This window comes from Lissotriton vulgaris, chromosome 1_2 (assembly GCF_964263255.1).
Source record: "Lissotriton vulgaris chromosome 1_2, aLisVul1.2, whole genome shotgun sequence".
Taxonomy (NCBI): domain Eukaryota; kingdom Metazoa; phylum Chordata; class Amphibia; order Caudata; family Salamandridae; genus Lissotriton; species Lissotriton vulgaris.
In genome coordinates, this window is record NC_141686.1 from 117353623 (window position 1) to 117381478 (window position 27856).

General features: G+C 46.6%; 1 protein-coding gene across 1 annotated transcript in view; it reads right to left on the reverse strand.

Annotated features, from left to right (window-relative positions):
- The window catches only part of TRIM24 (tripartite motif containing 24), a 1193545-nt gene that overhangs the window by 1038140 nt on the left and 127549 nt on the right, over positions 1-27856 (reverse strand). Inside the window, exon 2 of the mRNA XM_086952962.1 lies at positions 25579-25697. Coding sequence (XP_086809088.1) covers positions 25579-25697 — 119 coding nt within the window. The remainder of the gene's footprint in view (positions 1-25578; positions 25698-27856) is intronic.

Below are 27856 nucleotides of genomic sequence, written 5' to 3' on the forward strand. Positions count from 1 at the left end.
TGAACTCGTGGCCTGCAGTCACCACTGTTGAAATCGCAAAGACAATGGGACAATCTACTCAGGTGACCCATCGGACCACTGCCATTACCGCGCCTTCCCCTAAGGACCCTACCGATCAGCAAAGCACCATCACCCATCCTCAACACCTTCATCCACTGAGCCACATTCCTAACCGCCTGGAAACATGCCTTCATGCCCCTGCTCAAGAAATCATCTGCTGACCGAGCCACACTTCCCAACTACAGAGCCATCTCCTTCCTGCCATACCAGGTAAAGGTCTTAAAGATACTAATCAACCGACACCTCACTGACCACCGCAACCACCAACAGCTGTCGGTTTCCTCAGGAGGGCGCTGAGCTCGGCATGCTTCCAGCTCTCCGGGAAGGTGGCGGTGGTGAAGGAGATGTTGACGATGTCCCGGAGTTGGGGTGCGATGATGGAGTCGGCCTTGTTGAAGACGTGGTGGGGGCAGGGGTCGGTAGGGGATCCGGAGTGGATGGTGTTCATCGTGCGGGTGGTGGCTTTGGTGTTGACCGGGGTCCAGATGCAGAGGGTGGTGTTGGGTGTAGGAAGGTACCTCCTGACTATGGTTGCCCCCAACTTTTTGCCCTGTGTTTTAGCTGGTTTTTGACATAGTCGACCTGGGATCCTGCCAATCAGGACCCCAGGCCTACTGCTCTCTCTTTAAAATGGATACCATGTACCTTAGGTACATTTCCAATTGGTACTGGGCCACCTTATCAGACCCTGTAACTCAGGGCATAGGTGTACCCAGGGCCTACCAGGGGCTGAAGCATGTATTATGCCACCCCTGGCTGCCCTCCTAAATTTGACACAACTGGCTGCATGACAGCTGGGGCAAAGTCGTGTAATCACCCTTTGCTATAGATATAGTATACCTATATCTAACCCTAAAATGGACACACAGATTCCTATCAGTCACTCCTATGGCAGGCCTTAACAATCCTGAAGGCAGAGTGCTTGGAATAGTGTGAGATGGTGCTCTGGCATGAGCTGAGCCTGTCTGCAGCTTGCGGAACCAAGTCCTAATAGCTGTTCCATGATATCGCATACCATATACTCTTAAGTGCATTATAATCCTCGCGGTTAAATGCTATCTTTGGTATTGCTTTATCAAAACATGTCGAGTAAGGTGTCATACGAATTGGAATACTAACCCCTCGCCAATTCTGGCGACGGGGTTAGCATTCCACCCTTCTAGAGGGACACGACATGTATGTAACTGTGAACCCCGGTTAAAGTTAAACGAAGCCTCAGCTCCACAAAATGGATGCTGCCACCACAGACACGAGTCTGACCCCCTGCAGCTGGGAGTCCTTCCAGCGAGGGGAGCCTGGACAAAGGGTTTCCTGTCAGGGGCGGTGCTAGCACCGTCCCAGACATGGTTTTGTGTATCCTGGGTAGGCAGGGCTTTTCAGGAAGGTGACTGCTGAGTGGCACCCCGGTGCTCACTACGCATAGGCCGGTCAGAACCAGTTCCAGGGGCACACCAGCCCCTGGCCTGGGGAAAGTCCGGCATGGCAGAGGGGTGTAACCACCCCCCTCCTAGTCCCACCCATAGGCAGGACCTAGTCACCGGGTCAGCCCCCTTTTTTAGTATAAAGATGGGAGCGGGCCCCCTGTTCAAATTAGATCATCTTTGGAATCAAGACACGACTTTCTGCGAAAGACATCAAGATTTCCTTCTTCAAGATTCTCCCTTGTGGCTAAGGAGTAGTCACCCTGCATCCGCAGGCACAATCCTAAGAACACTGCGGTCTGCTGCAAGTCCTTCTTCACGAATCCGACGACCCAGCTCGACGAGACCCGGCTTCCCTGGCACCTCTGACCTCTACTCACCTCTACAGCAAAGCTGAGAACTGTGAGTGCGACGAGACCTCGAGGGACCGACGATCGCCAAGACTGCACGACTTCTTTGCAACAAGCCCACCGTGTGCTCCACTGGTGAGTGCTTTGGGGTCCGAGAAGCCCCAACCCTGAGCAGCTCCAGCACCGAAGATCAGCCCTCCAGCATCTCCACGATCTGCGTGGGGCCCTTCTGCTTTTGCCTGCTCACCGCGCTGTGTGGCTACTAGCCGGCTGGCTTGTGGCCTTCTTCACGACGCCCGACGACATCACTGCTGCTGGTATTTTGTATTTGTGAGTATTTATTAAGCGCAGCCTATCGCTCCGGAAGGAGCATCTTGGCGCTGAGAGATTGTGTGTGGATGGGATTAGATGATGGAAGCTCTAAATAGCGGCCATAACATAAGCATCAGATTGTTGATAGACCCAGGTCTTCAGTTGTTTCCTGAAAAGACTCGCAGTCTCAACCAGTCTGAGGTGTAAAGGCAAGTTGTTCCAGGCCCTTGCTGCTAGGACTGTGAAAGTTTTTCCGCCCCTGGTTTTATATTTATACCTCGGAATCTTGGTAAGGTTACCACCGGAGGATCTCAAACTTCGTACGGGGTCATAGTGAACAAAGCGGTTGACAAGGTATTTCGGACCGATGTTTTTAAGTGCTTTGAAAACTGTTAGTAGAAGCTTGAAGAGGATCCTCTTGTGCAGGGGCAACCAGTGAAGACGATTTAATGCTGCTGAGGCTGAGGATTTCCTGGGAAGTTTTAACACTAATCTTGCAGCTGCTTGCTGTACACTTTGCAACTTCTTCAGTGTGGACTTTTTCACTCCAGCCATCAACCCATTGCAATAGTCGAGTCGGGAGAGTATTAATGCGACCACGACCGATTTCCTGGATGCGATGGGGAGGAAGTCAAAGAATTTTTTTAAAGATTTGATACGTCCGAAACAGCAGCCTGCCGTGATCCTGACGTGATCATCAAAGGAAAGGGCTGTATCGAATTGCACGCCAAGATTACGTGCAGAGGTCACTGCACTAGGCGGGGCCTCTGTGTCTTTGGGACACCAATCCTTAGGGCAGAAGGGCAGATCTTTACCTAGTGGTATGATTTCAGTTTTCCCACTGTTGCACTTCAAGTGGTTTTTGTTCAACCACTGAAATAAATCTGTGAGACAATTCTGGAAGCGCAGCTCTGTGTCCGTGCAGTTTTTGTCGATAGAGACGACAAGTTGTGTGTCGTCAGCGTAAGACGTGACTAGGATCCCATGGGACTCTATCACAGCTAGGAGGGGTGCCATGTAGATGTTAAACAATAATGGACTTAGTATGGACCCCTGCGGTACTCCCGTTGTAATTGTTTTTACGCTGGATAGATGGGGGCCCAGTGACACAGATTGGGACCTATTGGTCAGGAAAGAGGTTACCCATGCCAAAGCTGTGTCTGTCACGCCAATCTCACGCATCCTGTCAATCAGGATGGCATGAGAAATTGTATCGAACGCTGCTGTGAGATCGAGCAGGATGAGGACGGCTTTCCTCCCCTCATCCTGCAGGAACTTGATGGAGTCGGAGAGTTCTATAAGGGCTGTTTCAGTGGAGTGGCTGGGGCGAAAGCCAGATTGCTGTGGATGCAGAATGTTCTGGTCCTCCACAAAGGCTTTCAGCTCCCAGTACACTATCTGCTCCGTGATCTTTCCTAGGGCAGGCAGGAGTGAGATAGGGCGCATGTTGGTCAGATCTGTGGGGGATTTATTTTGTTTTTTCATCAAGGGTTTCACGATGGCCTTCTTCCATTCGTTGGGCACTACCCCTGAGTCTAAAGAAGCATTTATGATAGCGTTGATGTTCGGATTGACTGCCTCAATTAAGTGATGCAGTATACGAGGGGGACAGGAGTCAGTGGGTGCACCTGATTTGCAGGCCATGATCGCCTTACGGGTCTGCTGTAGGGAGACGGGTTGAAACCTGCAGAGAGAATGATGGTTATCGGCTACCTGCTTCTGGGGTTGTAGAATGGGGGTGGTCAGGGGGGGGCGGGAAATCCTTTTGAATGTTGGCAATTTTTTCCCCGAAGAAATTTGCAATATTGTTGCACAGGGTTTCAGAGGGAGGGATTTCAGGCTGTAGGGCTTTGGGGTGGGTGAAGGATTTTACGATTGAGAAAACCGTTTTTTGTTTCTGGTGGGCATCGTTGATGGCTTTAGTATAATACTCTTTTTTAGCGGATTTTATACTAGAGAGGTATAGTTTCCTCTGTTGAACATAGAGGGCTCTGGATGCCTCATCATATGTTTTCCTCCACTTCCTTTCTTTTATCCTGCAAAGTAGGTGGCTCTCAGTTAAGGCCTGGGTATACCAAGGGGCGTTCAGCTTCCTTCTGGAACACTTCACACGGTCACCTTTAGGATTGGAATTGTCTGAGATAATTTGATTTATCCAGAGATGAAAGTTACATGAGTCGACCGACACATCACCCACCAACTTAGGTGCCTGTGCCAGTGGTTGGGAGTTCTGCTTGATATGGTCGGTCACCTTTTTCCAATTTATGGGGAAGGAGGGTTGAGAACGCTTTATAGTTGATGGAGCTTGGACTCTTTGTTCAATTGCGAAGGGGATGAGACTATGATCAGTCCATATTTGCGGGATGGGAGGGGATATGGACATAGTACCTAGGTTGGTACAGATACCGTCCAACGTGTGACCGGCTAGGTGGGTGGGTGCGGTCACTAATTGGGCCAGTCCAAAGATGTTGAGGGTATGTTGAAAGCATGTGGCGTGTGGGTCATCACATGACTCCAGTTGCAAATTCATGTCTCCCATTATAGTGAAATGAGGGTAGCGTAGCATAAGTGACCCCAGTATTTCACCTAGGGAATCCAAAAAGGAGGTGGCATTGCCTGGAGGGCGATAAATTAAGCCTCCCGTGAAAGAGGTGGAGGGATTTAGCCCAATAGAGAAACCGATACTCTCGCTTCCTTTAAGATGGCCTAGATCGAATGTGTGGCACGAGAAAGACTTTTTTAAGATGAATGCGACCCCACCTCCTCGCCCGATTGGTCTGTCCTGTCTGAAGATGGTAAAATCAGGGGGAAGGGCAGAAGCCAAGTCGGGATTAGAGGAGTCGTTGAGCCATGTTTCAGTTATGAAAAGGGCGTCGAGGTCATGGCACATAATTAAGCCGTGTATATCTTGGCTGTGACAGCACAGTGAGCGAGCATTGATGAGACCTCCCTTGAAGTTGTTGCCACTATGCTTAGGGGGAGCGGTGCTTTTGGGCATCTCTATGGATGTAGAGAGGGATGTCCATTTACAAAGTGAACATGAAAAGGGGCCCCACAGTTGGTCGGTGGGGAAACAGCCCTTACATGCATCACCTGTCTTAGGACGAAGTGCCAACAATTCACCGCTATCATACCTAGTGTTGGGCGGAGATTGTCCAGCATGCCCTGCGCCAGGCGCGATCCTGGCGCGGACGGGCGCAGACGGGCTCGCCTTTGGCGCGCCTTCGGCGCGCCGCCGGCGCGCCCGTCCGCTGCGCCTCCGGGGTAAGTGCTCCATTTTGTAGTGGCCGAGGGCGGGAGGGTGGGAGGGTCCTAGCACTAGCCTGGTGTCCCTGGGCCAGCTCCTCACCTAAGATGGCGACCCCCCAGGCAGCGTCCAATCGGCTGCTGGAGGTGAGGTCAGGCAGGGACTGGCAGCTGAATCGGCCCTGAAATGACTGCAAAAGTTCCGTTTTTAGGGAGGCAATACAATCGCTGAAGGTGCGGTGGTTATGAGGGCAGGTAGGAGCCAATTATAAAAAAATTCAAACAAGTTTTAAAATTCGGCGATTATTAAAAAAAAATAGCAGAGTAAATTAACACAGTCCCGGCCTGGTTGCTCCAGACTGGCCCTTGCTTCCTTCTTCAAGAGAGGCACCCCGGACCCTCCTGGTCCACTCCAGACGCCATTTTGAGTCCCCCGCGTGGGCTTGAATTTGCCAAGGCTTTGTTGCCCAATCCTGGGTCCAGCGACGCCGACCGCTTCATCCATCGTGGGACAGCTCACTCCTCCATCCTGGTCGCCGACAACGCCTCCTGGTCCGTGAGATCTGCGAGCACAGCGTCACCCACTCACCTAGTCGAGGTGACTACCATCCGGTGCCCTCCTGGTGCCACCTGACTACTGGTTAGTAGTCTCGAACTTGGTCCCCTCTGCTTTCAGGTGTCATCTTCCTTCGATCCAGGCTTGGATCCATCGAACTTTCTTCACTGGTCGCCTGCCAGCAACTTCTTTCTTCCAGGCTCCTGGTCCGTCTACGAGGATTCCCGACGTCTTTTGAGACCTATGTAGCTGCAGCCCCTGGGCTAGGTAACTTCGGCATTTCGGTGCCCCAGCATAGCCTCACTATCCAAGGGTCAGAATCCACTTTCGTTTTCCTCCTACCAGGTCGGGTTCGCCCGAGAACACTAACTTTGTCATTACTAGCTACCATAGACTTTGTCCCGCATCACGCGTGAGAGTGCACACTCTGCACCCGAGTCCCCTAGGCCTCCTATAAGTAATCTGAAGGTTCTATAGTCAAGTCCTAGCGATTCCTAAGCCTATTAGTACTGTACTTACCTGCTAGTAATTTCGCATTCCACTTTCAGAGTATATGGTTTTCCGTGCCCCTCGGGCATTTGTATATACTGTGCTAACTTAAGTATTTTCGTAAGAGTTTTGTTTTGTGCTTAGTACCCTGCCCTCATAAAGAGTACAGGGCTGTTGTGATTCTTAATAAATATCTTGTTTATTTGCATAACACTTGTGTGGTGTCCTTTCACTTGGTATTCAAGGGGTATATGTGTGGTATAACAGCTGGCTTAACACGCCCTCTCGAGTCTTTAGCCTTAGACTGCTCGTATCCATGCTACTAGGATAGCTGGTCTATAAGGTTGACTTACAACCAATCATCAATAAGGGTTGCTGGACTGATACATAGTGTTCACTAGAATAGTGAGCACTGCATATCAGGCCACCTTCTCACATTGGGGGCGTTGGTTCGGAGGTTGGGTGAGTGGTCTGTGCGCCGAAGCGGTTGTGTATGTCAGCGATCTTGCGGTGGAAGAATGAGGCGAGTGAGTCGCAGAGATCTTGCGAGGGTGTGATGTCGTTGTTTCCGGCGCTGTGGTTGGAGAGCTCTTTGACGATGCTGAAGAGTTCCTTGCTGTTGTGGGTGTTGTTGTCCAGTCGTTCTTTGAATGTTGTTCTTTTGGTGGAGCGGATCAGCTGGTGGTGTATGCGGGTGGCGTTCTTGAGGGCTGTCATGTTTTCTGTAGTCTGGTCGTGGCGCCAGGCTTTTTCGAGGGTGCGGCAGTTTTTCTTGGATGTTTTGGATTCGTTGGTGAACCACAAGGCTTTCTTGCTGCCGGGTCTGCTGGGTGGGTTCTTCAGAGGCGCGAGGTCGTCGGCGCAGTTGGTGAGCCACTGTGTGAAGTTGCGGGCTGCTTCGTTGGGGTCAGCTGGCGGGAGGGTTCTGGCTGAGGGAGGTGGTGAGCTGGTCAGTGGTGATCTTGTTCCAGCTCCTGCGGGGAGCCTGTTTTGTCGCTGCCGTGCTGTTCTGAACTCTGGTCAATAAGACGATCAAATCTGCCCAGTTGTGTATTGCTGGTGTAGTGCGATACTACACACCTTGTGTCCAGTCAATGCAGTCAATATTCCAGCTTGGTTGAATGAGGTAACAGGAAATAAAATGAAAAAGTGATAGAACAGGTATAATCTTTTGTTCCGGGAAAACAAATTTAAAAGGTACGGTCCTCAGGGCAAGTCGACATCTATACATCTTACTGAAGAATAAGGAACAGAGTGGGAGACCCAAAGTAAAGAAAACAATTTAAAATACACACCACTAGACGCGATCTATGCAAGGAAGGCTGGTCTGTAAGACATATGAAAGCTGTCAAATAATCTTAAACTGTAGCCACTGTTAGAACCCTGCTGGGTAAGAAGCACTGATAAGCGCAAAGAGGAGAAAGAAAGGAAATCAGGCCTTCTTAATAGCAGCATTAAGTAAACTTGTCCCAGCAATCATATAAATGGATTTCGTTACAAGTTTTCTTGTAGCTAATATTTCAATTTCAGCAGGAAGACAAAATGATTTTCGTGTGCACCACTATCTCCATGCAAGCAGCTACAGCAATTGGCGACTGAGGTGGAGAACAATTCCATCCTCTTGTGAGATAAAGTCCACTCTAAGCTGGAGAGGAAGAATAGCCCAAATGTCGAGTGCCAATAATTGAGCATACCAGACTGACTCACCCAGGGTGACAAACAGAACTAGCTGAGCTTGAACTTCCTGCACGTTCCAGAGAACCTTCGGCATAAGCGTCATTCAAATCAGTGGAAACATATCATGCCCTGAGGCCAACCAAACCTGGGAAGCGTGTGGCACAAAACAGAGTACACTTCCTGTTCTTGCCTATGGCAAAGAAATCCACATAAAGACACTCCAATCTGAAGGGGACCACCCTGTCACTTTGAGATGTAGTTTCACAATAAGGGAACATCGAAAGATGTACCTCCATAACCCACTGTTGCAGGAGAACTGCTGCCCAATCCATGGTCTGAATGGGAGGGAGTTCAGATATCCGGCTGTTAATGGTCAAGCAATAGTCATGGGAGAGTCTCTTAATGCACTGACCAGAGCAGGGGGCTTCACATTCAATAATTAGCCATCCAGGTATGGAAATACATGGATACTGAGTAAGCAGAGGTTTTGTGCAGCAAAGAAAGCAGAGGATGGCAGAAACTGGATCTATTTCAGCTATTGGTGATGGTGTCCCATTGATCTACCCATGACCCAAAGGGAGCAGTACGTGTGTGTGGGGGTGAGGAGGGCGGGGGTCTGGAAAGATCATGCTGCAAGGAAATACCTCCTTTTGTATGGTCACTCCCAAAGTTTTTGACTGATGCTGCTTGAGAGGCCTCAGGGTAAGTGCCCTGACCTTAAAGTGTATGACGAATTGGTTGCACCCAATGGAAATGTATCACTTACCTGTACGTCCCACGTATATGGTACCCTGGTATACAGGGGATGCAACTTACAGGGTTGTGCGACCCTGGAGCCTGTAGTCTGCCACTACAGACTGGCAGAGCAGTGTTACACTGCTAGCCCGACTTTGCATTAAAAGCAATGGCAAAGCCACTACTTCCCCTTTACATCTGTGTAAGTCACCCATCTGGCAGGCTTTCAGAGTTCTTCGGTAGGGTGAAACAAATGACACATTCAGGGCAAGTGTTTTACATGTCCTGACAGTAAACAAGCAAGAACACAGTTTTTACTGAGGAAAGACTTGGTCGTCTAATTGGCGAGTACAAGATTACACGCTGACGCTTCTTGTGTTAACTCCTGAATGGTGTAATCAAAGTGGGAACTCCTAATTATCAAACAACTTTTTACATTAAGCCTGACATATCTCAATTCGAATTAATGTAAATTGTTGCAGTGTGCAAAATTTACAAAGCTGCCACTTTGGTGACTTCCTCTGCCTTCTCGACCACACATGGAGCGTGTTCCAAGAGACAGCTTTATGCCTTCCAGGGCAGACATACCAACGAATCTCAAGAAGAAGAACAACAATAAGGTATTGCAGACCAGGGTGGTGTTACCTCTCTCCTGCAGGAAGCCACTTTGAAGCCTGTCATTTGGGCTAATACCTAAGGGGAAGCGGTCTTTGAAGAGCAGATATGTCACACTAGGGATGAGGGCTAGTGATAAGGGCTGCTCCATTGTTTAGGCAGACAGGCTGGCATGGGGAGCACAGAGGAGAAACACAGTTGCCAAACCGGTTTCCATAGGGGCGTGTAGCCTTGAGGTAGCCACACCCCATGGGTGGGCTACAGAGGTCTGAACACCAAGAGAGGGGCCTCACCATCTTGGGAGTGGTCAGAATGGTGCGTCCTAGGATAGTCAGATGCCACACTCCACAGTAGGTAGTCAGCAGGTGGGAGGGAGCATGGTAGCCCATTGACTACCAACCGCATTATGCCCTGAGGGCACTTTGCCAACTTAAGTGGGGCAGCCCTGAGTCACAGATCTCCGATCTCAACTGACTTCTAAGAAGGGACTTAAGGACTGCCCTGCTGCACCAAGGGACCAGCAAAGCGAGGCTGCACTAGGACTGCAAATGCTGCACTTGGTGGCTAGCAAAGAGAGGGACTGTGCCTGCTGCATCCTGCTCGAGAAGAAGCGGTCTCCGGAGCCCAGTCAAGCGAAGAGAACTTCATAGGTCAGCTGACTGCATGGGGACACAATGTAGTACATTGTAAGTTGTCATTCTAGTCTTTCCTAGAATACCTGTACCTGATGTTCCATATTCTGTATTCCTTGTGTGCTTGTTCTGTGGATTCTACATTGTGGCAGTTGACTGGTTGCTGCTGCAGTGGAGGGTCTGCTCTTCCTTCACCTCCTAAACTATAATAAAGTATTCTGTCAATTACACCTGCTGTCTCTAGATCCTGTTTACTACAACATTTTGGCGACATTTATTCGGACCCATCGACTCATCACCGGCCTACGAGTCAAGAGCAGACCAATATGAGGTGAATCCGGTTTCGCTTTCCCTACGCAAATATAACTCTTCACGGAGGACTTCTAAAAGGAATCTTCATTTTCCTCTACCGTCTGGCAAGTAATAACCTCAGTTGTTTGCTGTTCTCCTCCTCCGTTCACCTACCGTTTCTCTCTCTGGCCGTCTCCTGCTCCCGCCTCCTCCTCTGTCCAAATGATGACGTCTTAGAGTGTTCAGGGGGAGTTGGTGTTTGGCCTTGTGACGTCTGCCTGCCTGCGCTCTCCGCGCCTTCAGTGTCCGTGTCAGAAGGTTCAGCGCGACGCTTCTTGCAACGTCCTACGTCACTGTCAACACGTCTGCGGGGGAATTGTCAACACAACGCTACTTCTGGAACAGCGTCCTACGTCAGTAGCTTTAGGAAGCCATTTTGGGTTACCGTAGTAACCGATTCATCTCCAGCGATGCAACGACGATGTGCACGTCTTTTGCGCATTCTTATCAAATCAATCTCTATTTTAATTGCCTTTTGTTAGCGACTTTTGGTCATACGCTCTCCTGCTTTCATTATTTAAAGTCATTCACCTCTAATTGTTTATGGCTATTTTCTGACTTTATCGACTGGCTTGATTATTACAGATTATTTTGACAATCAACTCACCACTAACTCTGTTTTTGTTTACTTGCCTTACCTCACTATAATCTAGCCATGTCTGAGCAAGTAGCCTTACAAAGTGGCACTGTGGTTCTTCCACCTAGCTTTCTTTCTATCCCAGGCCAACCCAGCATATCATGGGAAGATTGGTTTCCCATGTTTGAAAACTACCTGGATGCATTAGATGCACAAGAATACTCTGCTAAACGCAAGAAAGCTCTTCTTTTGAGTTCACTTGGTAAAGAGGGCCAACGTGTTTTTAGATTTTTGCCACAGGTTCTTCAAGCTGGTGCACAAGCTCCTTTAGACGAATATAAGGAAGCTGTTTCTCGTCTTGAAGTAAGATATGCCAAGGAGGAAAATCTTGTAATGAATAGGTACAAGTTTTACACTAAAAGTCAGAAAATGGGTGTAACTATAGATGACTTTGTTTCCAGAATGCGCGAAATGTCCGTCATGTGCAAATTTGGCAATATGACTGATGAGTTAATTAGAGACCAGCTCATTGTACAATGTAACAATACGAAAATTCAAGAGCGTCTATGGGCAGCAAAGAATCCTAATCTTCAAACGGCAATTGATTTGGCAAAAGTTGTGGAGCAATCCGAGGGGTGTATGAAGGAATTAGAAAAGAGAGCAATTTCAAGTGACGTTGGTGAAGTGTCTTGTCATTCGCACATGTTTTCTCCACAGGAGGATGATGATCAAGACGATGTTGCTCTCATTAAGCAGAAGTTTTTCAACAGAAAAACTGTCAACCTCAAGAGTCAAAGCACTTTTAAACCTCTTCCTTCTAAACAATATGTGAGATGTGGTAGTTTTGCTCATGCTTCTGACTCCAAATTTTGTTTTGCAGCTAAGCAAGAATGTATGAAGTGTGGCAAATTAGGGCACTATGCTCGGGTTTGTAGAGGCAAAGCTCGTTCATCTGTGTCATGTGTAAGTGACATTTCAGAAACCACGGATGACACTAACAAGATTTTAGTTGTTGGCAATGATGATGGTCTTCAACACGAAGAGCACAAACGGAAAAACAGACCTAAAGCACTCTTCAGTATAAATGATAAGAATGTTTATTTAATGGTGGACACTGGTTCACGTTACACCATTATTCCCAACTCTCTTTTTGTAGATTTGTGGGGAATGGGTCCACTCCTCCCAAAAGATATTTCTCCTGGTGGGTATCAGGGTGAACCCCTAGACATTCTTGGCTACTTTGAAGCCAATATAAAGTTTTCTACGAGACAAATCTATGGGAAGGTCTATGTCTCTGAATCGGGTCCTGCTATCCTTGGTTGGGTACACCAATACGATCTCTCTATTGTTGTCAATCCCCGTGCTGATCCCCAAGTCATGGTTGTGGAGGGCACGGAGTTGTTTTTTATACTTTCCAACTTTAAAAATGTTTTTGGGGAGAGCCTAGGCCGTCTTAAGGGCTACTCACATAAGATTATACTTAAACCAAACTCAATTCCTGTCCAGCACAAGGTGAGACGTATTCCCATTATCATTAGGGATGAGGTGAAAGGTCTTCTTGATGACATGTTGGCTTCTGGGGTTATTGAGCCTGTCAAAGCCTCTCCTTGGGTTTCGCCTACTGTCGTCACAAAGAAATCGGACGGCAAACTCAGTTTCTGTGTCGACCTCAGGTCCCTTAATCACTGTGTTGTAGCTGACACTTTCCTCTGCCTAACATAGCTGAGTTGGTTACCACTCTTAATGGGGCTAAATTCTTCTCCAAACTAGACCTCAGGAGTGCATACCACCAAATTGATTTACATAAGGACTTCAAAAGTTGAACAGCCTTCATCACTCCTTGGGGTACCTATCAGTTCACTCGACTGCCATTTGGCCTCAAATCAGCAGTGAGCGTTTTCAACGCATGGTTTCCAGCATCTTTGAAGGGGTGCCTAAGGTTGTTTATTTTCAGGATGATATCCTGATTTATGGTCTTACTGAATGTCAGCATAATTCTACTCTCAAAATTGTCTTGGAGAAATTATCTAATGCTGGTCTTACCCTACGCAAGGACAAATGTTTGTTTGGGGTGGGTCAAGTGGATTATTTGGGTTACACCATCACCTCCTCTGGCATCAAACCCCAAAAGAGACTTGTGTGAAGCTATTCGTTCTGTACCTCCACCTTGTGACAAAGATCAGTTACGTTCCTTTATGGAATTAATAGAATACTATTCCAAATTTGTCAAGAATTTTTCTGATAAGACTGTTTGTATAAGATCTTTGCTTAAACGTGGGGTTGGTTTCACCTGGGGGGTTGAACAGCAAGAATGCTTTGTAAATATCAAGAATGAGATTTGTGATGCTAAGATGTTGTCTTCTTTTGACATTCACAATAAGTCAATTGTCACTGTGGATGCCAGCACGCATGGTTTGGGTGCTATGCTGTCACAAATGAAGGGGGCGTCGGAAGTTACCATTGCTTTTGCCTCTAGGACCCTCACTGACACAGAAAAAAATTATTCAGTTATTGAAAGGGAGGCGCTAACTGCATCTTGGGCTGTTGAATACTTACGCACATATCTTTGTGGCATGAAATTCATTTTAAGGTCTGATCACAAGCCCCTTATCAAAGTCCTTTCACCTGGTGGGGCAGGTAAGGGTTCGGCTCGGCTCATGAAGCTGGCCGCCAGATTACAGGAGTTCCAGTCCTCTATGGAATACATTCCTGGTTGGAGGAATGTTCAGGCTGATTGCCTTTCGAGGTTGTCGTTGGACTGACGTTCCCCTCATAATTTGGTGGTGCCCTTAGATTTGGATGATGTTGCTGTTGCTTCAGTTGAAGATGCTGTCTTTGTGGGTGAAGGTGTTTTCTCCTCTAGTGATTGGTCTAATGAGATGGCTATTGATACTACTCTTCAGGAGGTTATCAGACTCGTCAGATTGGGGTCTAGGCGTGAGAGTTCTGTTTCTGTATCTGTTAGACCTTATATCAAGGTCTTGGATGAGCTTTCAATTGTCAGTGACATTCTTTTTAAAGGTGAGAAATTTATACCACCCTTTGGGTTGAGAAGTAAATTATTGGCTTTGGCACATGAGGGGCACATGGGCCAGACCCTCACTCAAAGACGTATTAAGGACCACTTTTGGTGGCCTGGCGTTGATTCCCAAGTTGTTGATTGTATTGAGAATTGCCCTTTATGCAGGGAAGGCGAGAAGCGTTTAAAAACTGGTCCTAAGGTTGTTCCTGATGTGCACATACTGAGTCCCAGTCTACCCTGGCACACGATTTCTCTTGACTTCATTGGTCCCATGGGTGAGTTAGGTGAAAGTGACAGATTCGCTGTTGTGGTTGTTGATGTTTTCACTAAGTGGTTGGTGGTCCTTTTCACTAATTATATCACTACACCGTATACCATCAGATTTTTAGGAAATCTTTTCAAAGATGAGGGTTTGCCATCTATCATTATTACTGATAATGGTCCCCAGCTCACATCCAGAGATATGCAAATTTTCTTGAAAGAGTGTGGTATCTCACCATCGTACGTCCTTGTATAACCCCCAAGGCAATACTGTTTGTGAAAGGGCGAATAAAGTCGTGACGGGCATTATCCAGATGGCTTCCAGTGGTGGTCATATTGTCAGGAAAATGGTGAATGAAATGTTGTGGGCCTATCGTACTACCTACCCCCTTAGCAGATGGAGACTTGTCTCCTTTTCAATTGATGAGAGGACGTGATCCTGGTTTGAAATTGTTTCCGTCCTGGATGAGGGATGTTGTCACTTTGCAGTCTCAGGGTAATGCTTTTGATGGTGAGCAAACCGATGTTGGTGAATTTTCTTCTCGGGCTCCTTCTTCCTCTCCTTTTTCTGTACACGATACCTTACTATCCACCACTTTGTTTTAATTATTAAGCACATCACCCTTTGAACTTTGCTATATGGTTATCTTTCACACTGTCTTCATGTCTACTATTATTAGTTTTCCACTTTTCAGTTTCCTCTATCGCCTATTTTCATGCATATATCTCTTTTTTTTTTTTACACCTATGCTTCCCGGACTTGGCTTTTGTACTGTGCCCAACAAATGGGTTGACTTTTTTAAGTGCAGTCTCAATATACTTACAAAAATCCTTTTGAATGTGTTGATATTTTTAGGTCTTGTCTACGCAGCGCGCATGTGCTGCATAGGAAAAAGACCTTTAACAATCGCTTCACTTTTGCAGGCAAAAACGTGCACGGGTTGCATTGCTTTCAATGGTATCGCGTGCACGTTTGTCAATTCCCTTGCGGGAGAGAGCTTTGGTGCCATGTTACAGCAATTATCGCGCCTTGCTGCTCGCTCCCGCAAGGGAAACGCCCACTCCCCGCCCGCACTTCGCTGTCCATGCCTTCCTACCCCCTCCCCCGCCATTTCTAATGCTAGTTTTTACACTTTGTAGGCATGTGGTTTGTGGGCTTAGGGAGGCAGCCAGTGCCTGTGTACCGTTTCGGTTTGAGCCTCGTCTTTTGAAAAGTGAGCGTGAAAAATATCTTTTTTCGGCAGTTTTTCCTGTGGTCAGGGGATAACAAAAGACAGCTTCGGCGCGAGCTTCTACATCTTGTAGCAGCTGCAAAAGGGTTGAGAACAGCAATCTCACACTGTGACGGAAGGCATAATGTGAAAGGGTGAACCTTCTCTAAACCCTTTAAACTGCACAAACAGTTATTGGGGAGATTAGGAGGCGGAACAACGCAGACGTCTGTCGGCAGACTTGCTAGGAAGCGAGAAAGTGTCAGCACCGAGGTAACGTTTTAGCTTGTATCAGTCAGACAATGGTGTTACAAGATCTGCTATTTCAGCATCCTGTACATGAACATGACAACATTTAGACAGCCCGTGTTGAGTGAGTCACGTGTACGCATTACCATCTCACCCTCGCTGATCGCCACGCTCCTTTACACCACGGGACAGATGCTCAGAAAAATGAGTAAATCTTCACCTACAGCTAGTTAGCCTACTCGCTGTGCCAGTCGCTGCAGTTCATGCCTCCTCACTTCATTTCTGTCAGTCCCCTTCCAGTCTCTGCCTCCCACCTCCTCTGACCTGGAGTTTTGTCTAATTGGGGAGGGAATGTGTGTTAAAGCAGAAAAACTCAAATTGTTGGGAGAGGGACGAGGAAGCCGAGGGTAATCTATGAATGTAGGTTCGCTACTTTCTTTGAAACCAAATATTTTTTTAAAGACCTTTTGAACTCCAACAAAGCCAACTCATCAAAACCAACATGTTGCTGTTACTATTTTGGAGCTAATGAGCTGATTGCATGTTGAATGGCCCCTGATTTGACATTGTTGTCCAGATCTACCATTTTAATTTGTAGACATTGTATGGGGCCTTTTCTGGTAGATGCCCAGGATGGAGAAAAAGCTGATGCTGTTATGGATGCACACTTTTAGTCCCAGAGAGAATGCAATGAAGCAACAGCCAGCCATTGATTATTGTGAATTATTCTGTATTGTCAACAGTCCCCTGTTTTGGTCTTAAGGAAAGCATGGAATTGTACACTTTTTTGTTGAAACACATCAACTCCCTGCATCAAAAATAAGTGCTACGCTTCTAACTAATGTCAAGTTGTGAGAGCCTTATTCACGTAAAATAAAGTGACTATACACTATATCTCTGACACAATATGAAATGTTAGTATAGTAGTGGTTATTCACTAAGAAAACATATAATCTGGATTCTTAAAAGGAAGCGTAGTTCAGGGTATTTGGTGTAAGGCGGCCAGATCCGCATAGCTTAGGGAATAAGCAAAGTGGCTGTGGAGATAATGTGCGGGTCAGATTTCCTTCCTTTGAAAGCACTTTTTCTCTGTATTTGAGGACAAAGGAGCCAATGATGACATCATTACAAACCTGTAATAGGAGTACAACCAGCGTTTCCTCTTCTTGGTCTCTGGGTACCAATTCCTCCCTTATTGTTTTTATATGTTGATTTCGCATCTCTCTGTACTCATAGTTGAATGACCGTGAACACTGCTTGAAAGGCCCGTGCTCTTCTCTTTGTGAAGAGGCTAGAATGAAGCACAATACTAGGCTTTATGTTGTAGTTGATACTGGGGATGTGAAATTATCCCAATAGTTCATTATCACACCTAAGGAACAGGTCAGACAGCCCTGTACTATGCTGCTGAATTACAAGTTGTGTGCTATTAAGAATGTTGACATGCCTCAGTGACAGCTTACTGCTCAGACAGAGAGGACAGACCCCTGTAACTGGACCTCTACCAAGGAGACAAAGGCATGTGTTTACTCGAGTGTGTGGCCATGGGATTTGTTTAGCAAGATCTGGGTCGCAGCAGACTTTATAAATCCAAAGTTTCAAAGTAATAGTTGAGGGAGAAACATGCAGCATGAATGCAATTTCTCACATAATTTCCTTTATTTATGCTTGGTTCAATTATACCTAGCAAATGCCTCAAGCCCTGTTCAGCATTTAGAGAAAACAGAAGTCTGGTGATCATGGTGCTTCTGTGTTTCACCACTCTGGATTGTGGGGTTCTGTTAAAATGTTATGGAGTTGTTTAGAAGGGCAGTCTGCTTCAGTTATGCATGTGAAATAGTGGTGTCTTGTTGTGGTTCAGATGGCTCTTCCGTAGGCTTGGTTATAGTGGCGTAGTGTGCTTTTGTCTGTTTTATGTCTTTATTTTCTCCATTTTTGTTGTAGTTGGAATAGGCAGAAACAAGTTGCCAGCATTGCAAGAACAAAAGAAAACCGAGGACATGTTTTATTGTAAATACTTTTTTTAATATGGTTGTTCAGTTGCACAGCAGCCACATTTCTCTACAGCACAGCTTAAAGACACTGGCAAAGTCAATAGCTCTGGGGAAACACTTACAAGGCCCCAAAGGCGAGACTTATTGGCTATGCCAATTCTTGGTATGTTTTGTGGCATTCTTGTCATTGAAAGGATTAATCCCAGAGAATATAAATATTTGGTTTCCCCACGTCATAACTGTTTATTTATATGTGCCTTTTCTTCAAATAAGAGTGTCTATAATGTATTATTATTAATAATAATAATAGACACTTGTAAAGCGCAACAGCTACCTCAAACAGAGGTGTCCCGGCACTAAGCGATCGACAGTATGCGAATGGAGAACCAAGAAGCAAGGCATTGGACCCGTTAATCTGACCTAAAGAGCCAGGTCTTGACTTTCTTCCTTAAAAGGGGTTCTGCCTCTATGTTGTGAAGATCACCAGGCAATAAGTGCCACAACTTTGCTGCCCCAAACGTGAAGGATCTACCTCCTAGGCGGGCCTTGTTGATGCGGGGTGTGCAGATAAGCCTTTGCGAGTTCGACCTTAGGGATCTCGCCTGCTTATAGCTACGTAATCTTTGTTTCAAAGAGCTGGGGCATTTGCCATGGGTGGCTCAGAATGCTAGCGTCAGCGCCTTAAACTCGATCTTTTTAGCCACGGGTAACCAGTGGAGTTTTTTTTAATGCGGGGAGACATGATTTGGGAAAGGGACCCACCTAATCAAGCTCGCAGCCGCATTTTGGACCATCGGAGGGCGTCCAATTCAGTACTTTGGAAGGCCTAAATATAGGTGGTTGGCATAGTCCAGCCTGGATGTCACCATGGCATGATCTGTAATTTTCCGGCACGCTTCTGGTAGTAGATGCAGAAATTTACGCAGATTTCTGAGTTTGCTGAAGCAGGTGGCAGTCACCTGCGTTATATCTGAGCCAAGAATGACAGATCAGACTCCCACTTCACACCAAGATTTTTTATACTGTCTGCAGGGGACGGGGGACCGTTTCCCCAGGCCACCAGAGATCCGGTGCTGGAGGGGACTACTTCCCGGTAAACATCACCTCTGTCTTTCCTGCGTTGAGTTTCAGTTTGTTGTTATTCATCCACAACACAATATCTCTTAGGCAGCCTTTGAAGCTCCGGAATGAGTCCTCGGATTGCTCTTTAAAAGAGAAGACCAGCAGGGTGTCATCCGCATATGAAATTGCCTTAACCCCCCAGCTGGCTATCAGAGAAAAGAGCGGAGCCAGGTATAGATTAAACAGGAGAGGACTCAACGCTGATCCTTGAGGGACTCCACACCAAAGTGGTTTCGGCTTAGACACAAATGGCTGTGGTGAGACCTTCTGGAAGCTGTACCTCAGGAAGGAATTGAGCCAAGCCAGTACCGTAACCCCTAAGTCTGTCTCCTGCAGTCACAGAGACAGCGAGATATGGTCTACCGTGACGAATGCTGCCGATAGATCCAGGAGCACCAACAGAGCGGATGACCCCGAGTCCACCGCCAGCCTCACCGACTCAGCTACCTCCAAGAGTGCTGTTTCAGTGCTGAAACCCGATCAAAAGCCAGATTGGATATCATGTAGGCTGCCTTTGTGCTCAATGAAGTTAGTCAATTGCTGCTGCACCAGTTTTTCCAGCATCTTGCCTGGGGTAGGCAGCAGAGAAATAGGCCTGTAATGATTTAGATCCCAGGATCCCGTTTGTTTTTTTCCACAAGGGGAGAAGTGTGGCATGTTCCATATGTCGGGAAAAGTGCCAGACGTTAGGGATGAGTTCCAAATGTGTGATAGCACATACTTCAGAGAGTGTGCCATTGCTTTCCAGAGTTTCAGGGAGCAGGGAGCTGGTGCCCCTGACTTACACCCCTGGATTTCTGCCAACACTTCCTGTATTGGAATCAGGCTAAAATGTGTGAGTGAGGGCTCTTGTGCGCCACCCGCCTTACTGTCAGAATTTTCTGTTTCACGAGAAGGACTGGTAGACCTTCTGGATTTTGTTGTCAAAGAAGTCGGAAATATCTTTGCACAGATAGAGGGATGGCTGTATACCGGTCTCTAATGCTTTTGGCTCGAGAAAAGAACTGACCACCTTGAATACCTCTTTAGTAGAGTTTTCATCTTTAAATATGCAGCTAGCTACCTGATCCCTCCTGGCAGCTCTGATTAATTAATGCAAATCTTTCAGTGCGTTCTTATAGGTAGTTTTGGCTGCCTCAAAATAGTTTACCCTCCATTGCCGCTCCAGGCGTTTGCACCTGCTCTTGGCCACTCTAAGAGAGTCCGAGAACCAAGGGGCGGATGGGGAGTGCCTTACTGACCTAGCGGCTCTAGCCGGCGCTATGGATTCAACAGCTGTTGAAATCCAATAATCCAGAGCCAGGGAATCCACATTAGGATCGGACGAGAGTATAGGCTGACTGGCCTGTTAGATAGAGGCCAAGGACGCTTCTGACAGATTTTTCCAATTCCCTTTGATAAAAAATTGGCTATCCCTATTATGACAGGGTTTCTCCCTGCAGGAGAATAGGATCAGATAATGGTCAGACCAAGCCAATTCAAAGGGGGCCTCTTTGCGTAAAGATTACAAGTTAGAAAACACAAGATCAAGTGTATGTCCTGCCTTGTAAGTAGGGGAGGTGACATGTTGCGTTATATTGGTCCCCACGAGGGAGAGCAGTAACTGAGCTGCTTGCTGCTGCTTGTTGTGAGGTTTGTCGTTTTTACCTGCATCTCTGCGATGGGACATTCTGTAAATGGAGTATAAAATAGTCTTCTTTGTTTGACATGTGTAGGTATGTCCATTATGTGTATATTTATGTTTTTATATATGTATTATCCACAGCTCTGATGAAGTTCAATCAACCGATCTGAACCAAACGCGTTGGCCGGATGATGATCTTTTGTACCACCTAAAAAAACTAATGACTAAATTGGATTCTTGGCTGAACTAATTATTTGGACAGTAGTGAATTGATTACTGTCTGTAGTGCACCACTCCATTAATTCTATTACAACAGCTAAAGAAGCCTGCTAGGGAAAGTTAGTAGCTAAAAGTCTTCTGGCTGCTACCACCACCGAGGACCAAGACCTGATCCAGAGAGTTGCACCGGAGTTTGCTGAGCCTCGAAGTGCTGTCTGAGAGTGTCTGGGACCTTCAGAATATGAGTTATCGACCCAGGAAGGATTGGCCTATGACAACAACAATGGATGAGTGGTAGTCCAGTGGCAACTGGACTTTGGCCAGACCAGAGCAGCCTTCGTGGGACGTCGACTCTGCAACCAGGACCCCGCTTGCAATCTTCGTGGACCGACCAATCCCTCCAGGAAGACTCTTGTTGACCGTGTTGAAACCCTCCAGTAGATCTTTTTAGTTCTGGTGTCTAAATTCTTATAAAAAAAATACAGTCTATTTTTAGAAATTGGTGTTGGATTCAAGTGTTGTGCAAATTTCTTCTTAAATTGTTTTGGTACTAATTTAAATGCTTTACACTTGTTCTCCTGAGTAAACATTGCTGCTCAGTGCCACAGCTATCAAGGGTTGAGCGGAGTGTTTTACAGACTTACCCTAATAGACATAAGGAGGTTGGTAAGTGTATTACATGTGTTACAACCACACCATATATTACACCCCATTTCCTCACACATGATCTGCCACATGGACTACGATGATTTGCGAAGTCCCACAGGGAGTAGATATTGCTGTACGAAAGGTAGGTGGCATTTGCAGCACAGAGGACCCAAAGGCTGCAGAGGCAAACACTGACCCATAGAGTCAAACGTTTTCAAGACTCAATCTGAGGAGAGCAACTGGAAAGGCATTTGGATTCAACCTCAAGGGAGAATCTTGGACCACTGGACTTTGTGATGACAAAAATTGTGTCACCCAAGGGCACCTGTAGGTTGCCTCTCAATTTAAGCTCTTCTTGTCCACAAAAGGGTTTCTCCCACACACCAAGAAGAGAGCAAGGGGAGGGGAAGGGAAGCAAAGGCTCAACCACTGTGGAGGAGGTCTTTAAGATTTTTCTAAAAGGTGGGAAAAGCTGCTTTTCGTGCCATTATACTGAACATAGAGACTTTCTGAAGAAGGGACAAGTGGCAAGGGACATTCCCTGCTGATGAAGTATTCACACCATTACCCTTTGCAAATCAAGAAATAAGCCAGAAGCAGTGGTCTTGGGGGAGGGGGTCAGCCAGAGTCATTGTTTTTAGTGCAGCTAAAATCTTCATTAGTTATGGCAAAGCCCTAAAGTAAGGTCTCCACCAGAGGTACCGACGGATAGAGCGGGGCCTCAATCCCCGAGCCGTTACCGGGTGAGGTGAGGCCGTCTCCCACATAAAGCTGGGAAAGAAGATAACAGATGGACTTATCAGTCACCTATACATATAGTTGGTTCTGGTAGGGTGGTGATTGAACCACTTTTACATTTTAGTCCTCTTAAATAGTTATTCTATAAAAAAAAAAATCACTCAAAATATTTATTTCTGCAGTAGCATTATACCTCTTTTAGGTCCTGACGAAAGCCAGTGAACATCACTGTATGGCTGAAACATGTTGACCTTCCATCTATTGCTATAGAACAGTGATTTTTTCACACTGTTAGGCTGTTTTTAATCTTGACATCCGACCAGATCCTAATAAATTATATTTTCTGATCGTTTAGTCACTTTTAATTATCACCTTTTTCTTTGCACTGCACTCCATCAGCACGACTGGCTCACGGGCACTGCGGTTATACCATGTGCCGGGCACAAGTTTAGTGACATATAGCCGTATCAATCTGGCTTATTCACTTATACTTGGCTCCGCAGCTTCCCAAATGATGAGGCTCCTCCAAAGTAGGTGGGCTGATGGGATTCATATGAGCCCGTAGAGACTTTTTGTAGCTGAAAAGTCTTTGTTAGCTAACGTCCTTTTGAGCTTTCATCTCATTGTTGGCAAATCTGACCTATACGCTTCTTTTTGTGTATTTAGTGTACTTAAATTAGGGGTGTGGAGCATATATGGCCATTAAATATTATCCCCTAGACCCTCTTTCTAAAATATTTTTTCCAAAGCCCTAATGTGTTCTTTTATTCTGACAATCTTAGGGCAAGTGAATGAGCTCTACCAACTTAACTTTTTATTTAACCACTATGGTGAATTTAAGCCAATTGTTTTGGTGCTCCTGAAGTAGCCAAATCAGCAGGATCAGGCTTGCATCTGGAGGGTAATGGAGAAGTCCTGACCAAATCCAGCGCAGCTTTAAGACCTCAATTTGTGCAGGGACTGACTAAAGGGCTTCTCCCTTTACATTTTTTTGACAAAGATCTTTCAGGAGATTGTTTTCAGTCAGGAAGCTAACGCTCTGGCAAAAGCATATCCGCAAGGGTCGTGGTCAAAATAACTTGCACTACCGCTCCATGATGGCTTTAAGGTGCTTTAATGAACAGATCTAAAGGCCCTGGTCTTAGCCCACATGGTGTTAGGAGCTAGACCAGGATGTTTTCTTGTAGCATTTGTGGCAGGGTTTAAGTCTTTAAATCTCAAGAAGACATCTGACCTAGTTATGGTCAAAATGATGAGGATTTTGAATGATAAGCTTCAATATAGATCAGCATCTGCATGGATGGGGCACGAAAAAACAAGTACTCACACTAGAACATCCGCTAGCTTCAAATACACTTTAATCTCATGACATCTGGTGCACAGACGTGAAACAGAATCCGCATGGCACCTTGTGGTGCCGCAGGAGGGCTAATACTATAGGAAATGTTTACAGACCAATCTGGCACCTGGGTGGATTTTCATAGGCTGGAATCTGCTGGAAAATGTACCCACCAGAAATGAACATTTAGGCTGAAATTATGTTGCTGTGGTTAATTTCTATATTGTCCACCAAATTTTCTTTCCGACATTTTTTTTGATTAACTTTCAACTGCCATGGTACTTGCAAACTAAGAATTATACTGAGTGGAGCACATAGACTACTGCCTTTCCTGGGGCAAAAAACAATATATAAAGCAAACCACTAAAAAGGGACATCATGAGTGATGCTGCTATTCCTTACTCCCAAACATCCAGGCATGTTTTCCACCCCAAAGCAAATACAAGGAGATGGACAGAGCGCTGAAACATTTCAGACACTCACCCAGTCACAGATCTGGGTTGAATCCACCAACGTTCTTTAGCTCACTTCTTCACCCCAGTTCAGACCCTGCCATATGCAAATCAGTCTTGACCCTGTGCCTCATGGGAACAGTCCAGCTCAAACTGCCAGGCCCTCCCTGGACTGGAAACAAGCATCATGGGACCAGTTTCGGGGTGACACCCCTCATCATCCAGGCTAGCTTGAATCCAGTGGCATTGCTGGACAAGGGAAAGAATGAACAGAGAACCTGAGAAAGTAGCTTAGAAAGCAGATCATTGTGTCTTTCTGTACACCATGCCACAAATGTGGCTCTATTGCAGGCGTATGCCGTCTTGGTGGAGAGACACTGTATTCCAAGATAACGTCACCGACTTCAGGAGGAAGGTCGAAAGCGATTAACTGTCACCGCTCAATCTCCACACAAGAAGGTGCAGCGTTGACAGGGTCAGGTGTCAACAACTGCCCTGCTGCTGCCACAGACGATCCTCCCTAAGATCCTCCCAAAGGGGCAGCATGATCGGAGGACTGATGGTCATGCTCAACATATCGGGAAAAACAAACTCTCCATGCCCAATCTGAAGCAACAAAGATGACTTGAGCCCCGTCGTTCCTGATCTTCTTCAGAACTTTGGACAAGAGTGGTACGAGCGGGGAAAACCTACAGGAGGCCAGAGTTCCACTCTGGATGAACAGCATCTTCAAGGGGAAAACTCCCATGTGCAGAGCTGCTGACATTGCACATTCGCGTCGGTGACTAACAGATCTAACCAAGGCTCCCCCCACTGCTGAAAGAGACCTTGCACAAACTCTAGATGGAGATGCCACTCGTGATCCACCAGGTGACTTCGGCTGAGTTTATCCACTTTGGCATTCAGAGAACAAGCCAGATGTTGAACCACCAGGGATATGGCCTGCTATTCCAGCAATGTCCAGAGACACAGGGCCTATTGACAAATGGTCCACGACCCCACACTGCCCTGTTTGTTGCGGTTCCACATAGCAGTGGTATTTGTGTGTGAACACCTAAACCAGCCTTAACCTGGATGCAGGGTTCAAAGGCTGTTCATGCCCAACGGATCGCTCGGAGCTCCAGCAGGATGATGTGGAATTCAGATTGCATCAGACACAAGAGTCCTCGAATCCCCACCGTACCCAGAAGGCCGGACAATCGCAAGAGGGACGCATCTGTCACTACTGTTATAACTGGTTGGGGAAGGGAGAGCGGTCGGCCAGTGACCCAACTGCGGTTCCAAGATCTGAACCATGACGGAGAGATTCCCCTGATGCTCCGCCCCACTGGAACTTCAGGTCGGTGACAGACGCCGCATGGCTTGAAGCCGGCCTTCTTTGATAATGCATCTGCCACACCAAAGGTAAGATCTCAAAAAAAGACTTCAACAAAACATCGAAAAAAGCTTACTAAAAAAGTGACTATGGAGTAGCTCTTTCCAGATCTGCGCTGACTGGCGCATAAAGAAAACAACACTGATGCAGCTTTAAGTATATCAGATTTGGGCATGCAGCCAAATTCTTTCTATCATTACTTCCAGGACAGCCTTAAGCCTTACTGCAGAGTACAAACTCAGTATTGACAAATCTGAAAGGGTCATTTCGGTGTCCATTATTTACAAAGCTTTAGCTACTCACCTGACTTGATTTTTCAACAGTGCTGCTAGGAACCTCGGTGGTGTCCCGCACAAAGTAGTTATCGATTATGTGCCTCTCCGCGCACTCCTGGCAGCATACCGGGCATCGTATCACACCAACTGCAGAAGGGAATAAAACATGGCATCACATTTAAAAAAATTATAGCATAGTCTCAAGTGCAGCTGCAAACACATGCAAAAGAACTTACAAATTACCCTGTTACAAACAAAACAGAAAAAATCTAACCTAAGTTTAATCAAAGGAGCCATGAGTAAAAATAATCAAAAACTATCTGTATTCAGATATAGGACATGGTTAGGTTCTTGTTGGCTCTAGTGCAGATTTATTTATATTTCTTGCAATATTTCCAACTTTAGAGTAAACTCTGTGCAAAGCAATAAAAGGGACTCTAAGGATTATGGAACTCACAGATTGCCACACCGTTCACGGCTTTTGACAGAAAAAGGCAAGCTACTACAATCCCATATATTTAACCACACAATACATTTTCCTTCACAAGCCATTACAATATATGATGAGTGAATACAAGAAGGGTTGTCAATTGAAAATTGAAAATACTGGTTAAGAAGTGGCTATGAACGCAACCCACTAATATGTAGTTTTAGGAAAGTGCCTCTTTTGACATGGCTACCCCCCACTTTTTCCCTGGTATCTGGTGCAACTTTGAAAGTGTGCTGTTTCCTGCTAGCCAGGTACATAGCACCAGTGTTCTTTACCTTTACTGTATGATTGTTCCACAATTGGCACACCTTTAAGATCCACTGTTAGACCCTAGTAAGTTGCCGCCCGAGGTCCTAGGGCATTGGATCTAAAGAGGCCCCCTAAGGGCTGCAGGAACCCCTCACCGAGCTCATGCAAACTGCCAGCGTGTCTTTGTGCAGCGAAAACTGAAGAGTCGACATAGGCATGGTACACAGGGATGCGTGCTACCAGCACTAAAGGTGGCATAGGTAAGACACCCCTAGGGCAGTCCGTACAGCCATAAGGCAGGGTGCACTATACCCATGTGAGGGCATATCTGGGAGAGTGGAGATGTCCCGGTGATATCGAAGCTCACTTTTAGATATTGCCAGTGCACAGGGAAGCCATACCGAGTAGGTATGCTGGACACTCGTCATTTCGAGTTCCCCAGATACGTGATAGCTTCACTGTATACCAAGGTGTTTGTTATAAAAACACCTTGTCTAAAACCCATACTGATGCTAGGGCTGAGTTTATTCATAAATGCACACAGAGGGCACATTAGAGGTGTCCCCTGAAAACCTACTGATTAGCATGGTGTTTGCAGACTAGTTTCGACCAGAAAGCCACCATAAATAGATTTCTGACCACCTAAGGTGACAGCCTTCGCTCTCCAAGGTCAGGAGCCAAGCCTGCTCTGGGCGGAGGTGTTCCAAGCAGGATGCACATTCCAGGGTCTGCAGCATTTGTTATGCTGTCCCTGTCCTCTCCAGATAGTAGAGGGTTTCACTCCCGTCCCCTGACCCCACTTTTTGGCAACAAGAAAGCGGGAAAATTAGTAAGATTAAGAGGCATGCCCACATTCAGCCAACACCAAGCCAAGGGCGGGCCAGCTGATGTGGACCCCACTTTTTAAATTCTCCATGTTGTTTGGACAGAATTAGCCTTCAAGGGTCAGGGTAATACCAACTTCCCACAGGAAGTGGTCTTATAGAGGGTGTAGACACCCTAAAGGTAGGTAGCTCTTTGGCTGCTACCTGTCACTCCCCATAACTCCCATTAATTGAGTATTTAGGTACCCCCCTGAACACAAGAAATCAGATTAGACGGATCAACAGAAGAAGGACTAAGAAGAGTCACTGCCTGGCGAGCACTGCATTAGAACTTTGGTATGAAACCCTGCCGTTCTCAGCCCTCTCTCGACAATCGCAACAGAGTGACTTGTCCTGCAAGTTGGAGACCTACCAAAGCCTTGGGTAGCCTGCAAGCACTGCACCGAGGCACATCAGCATCACTGAGACTCACTTCGAGAATGGCCCAGCTGCTTTAATTTTGCCCCTGCCAGCTGTTTATCCCCGACAGCAAAATGCATCTTTGCACACCCAGTCCAGGTGACCTAACCACTCTGCACCTGAGCTACCCAGCCCGGTTCCCGTTGAACCATTTGTGCCCCAGTGATCCAAGAGCCCTTGGAACCTCAGCCCCCGTTTGGGAGGCCTCTCACTTGCAAGCAAGTCCCCCTATCTAGCCTCTTTTCAGGTGGGCCCTCTTCTCCATAGGACCTCCTACCAGCCTC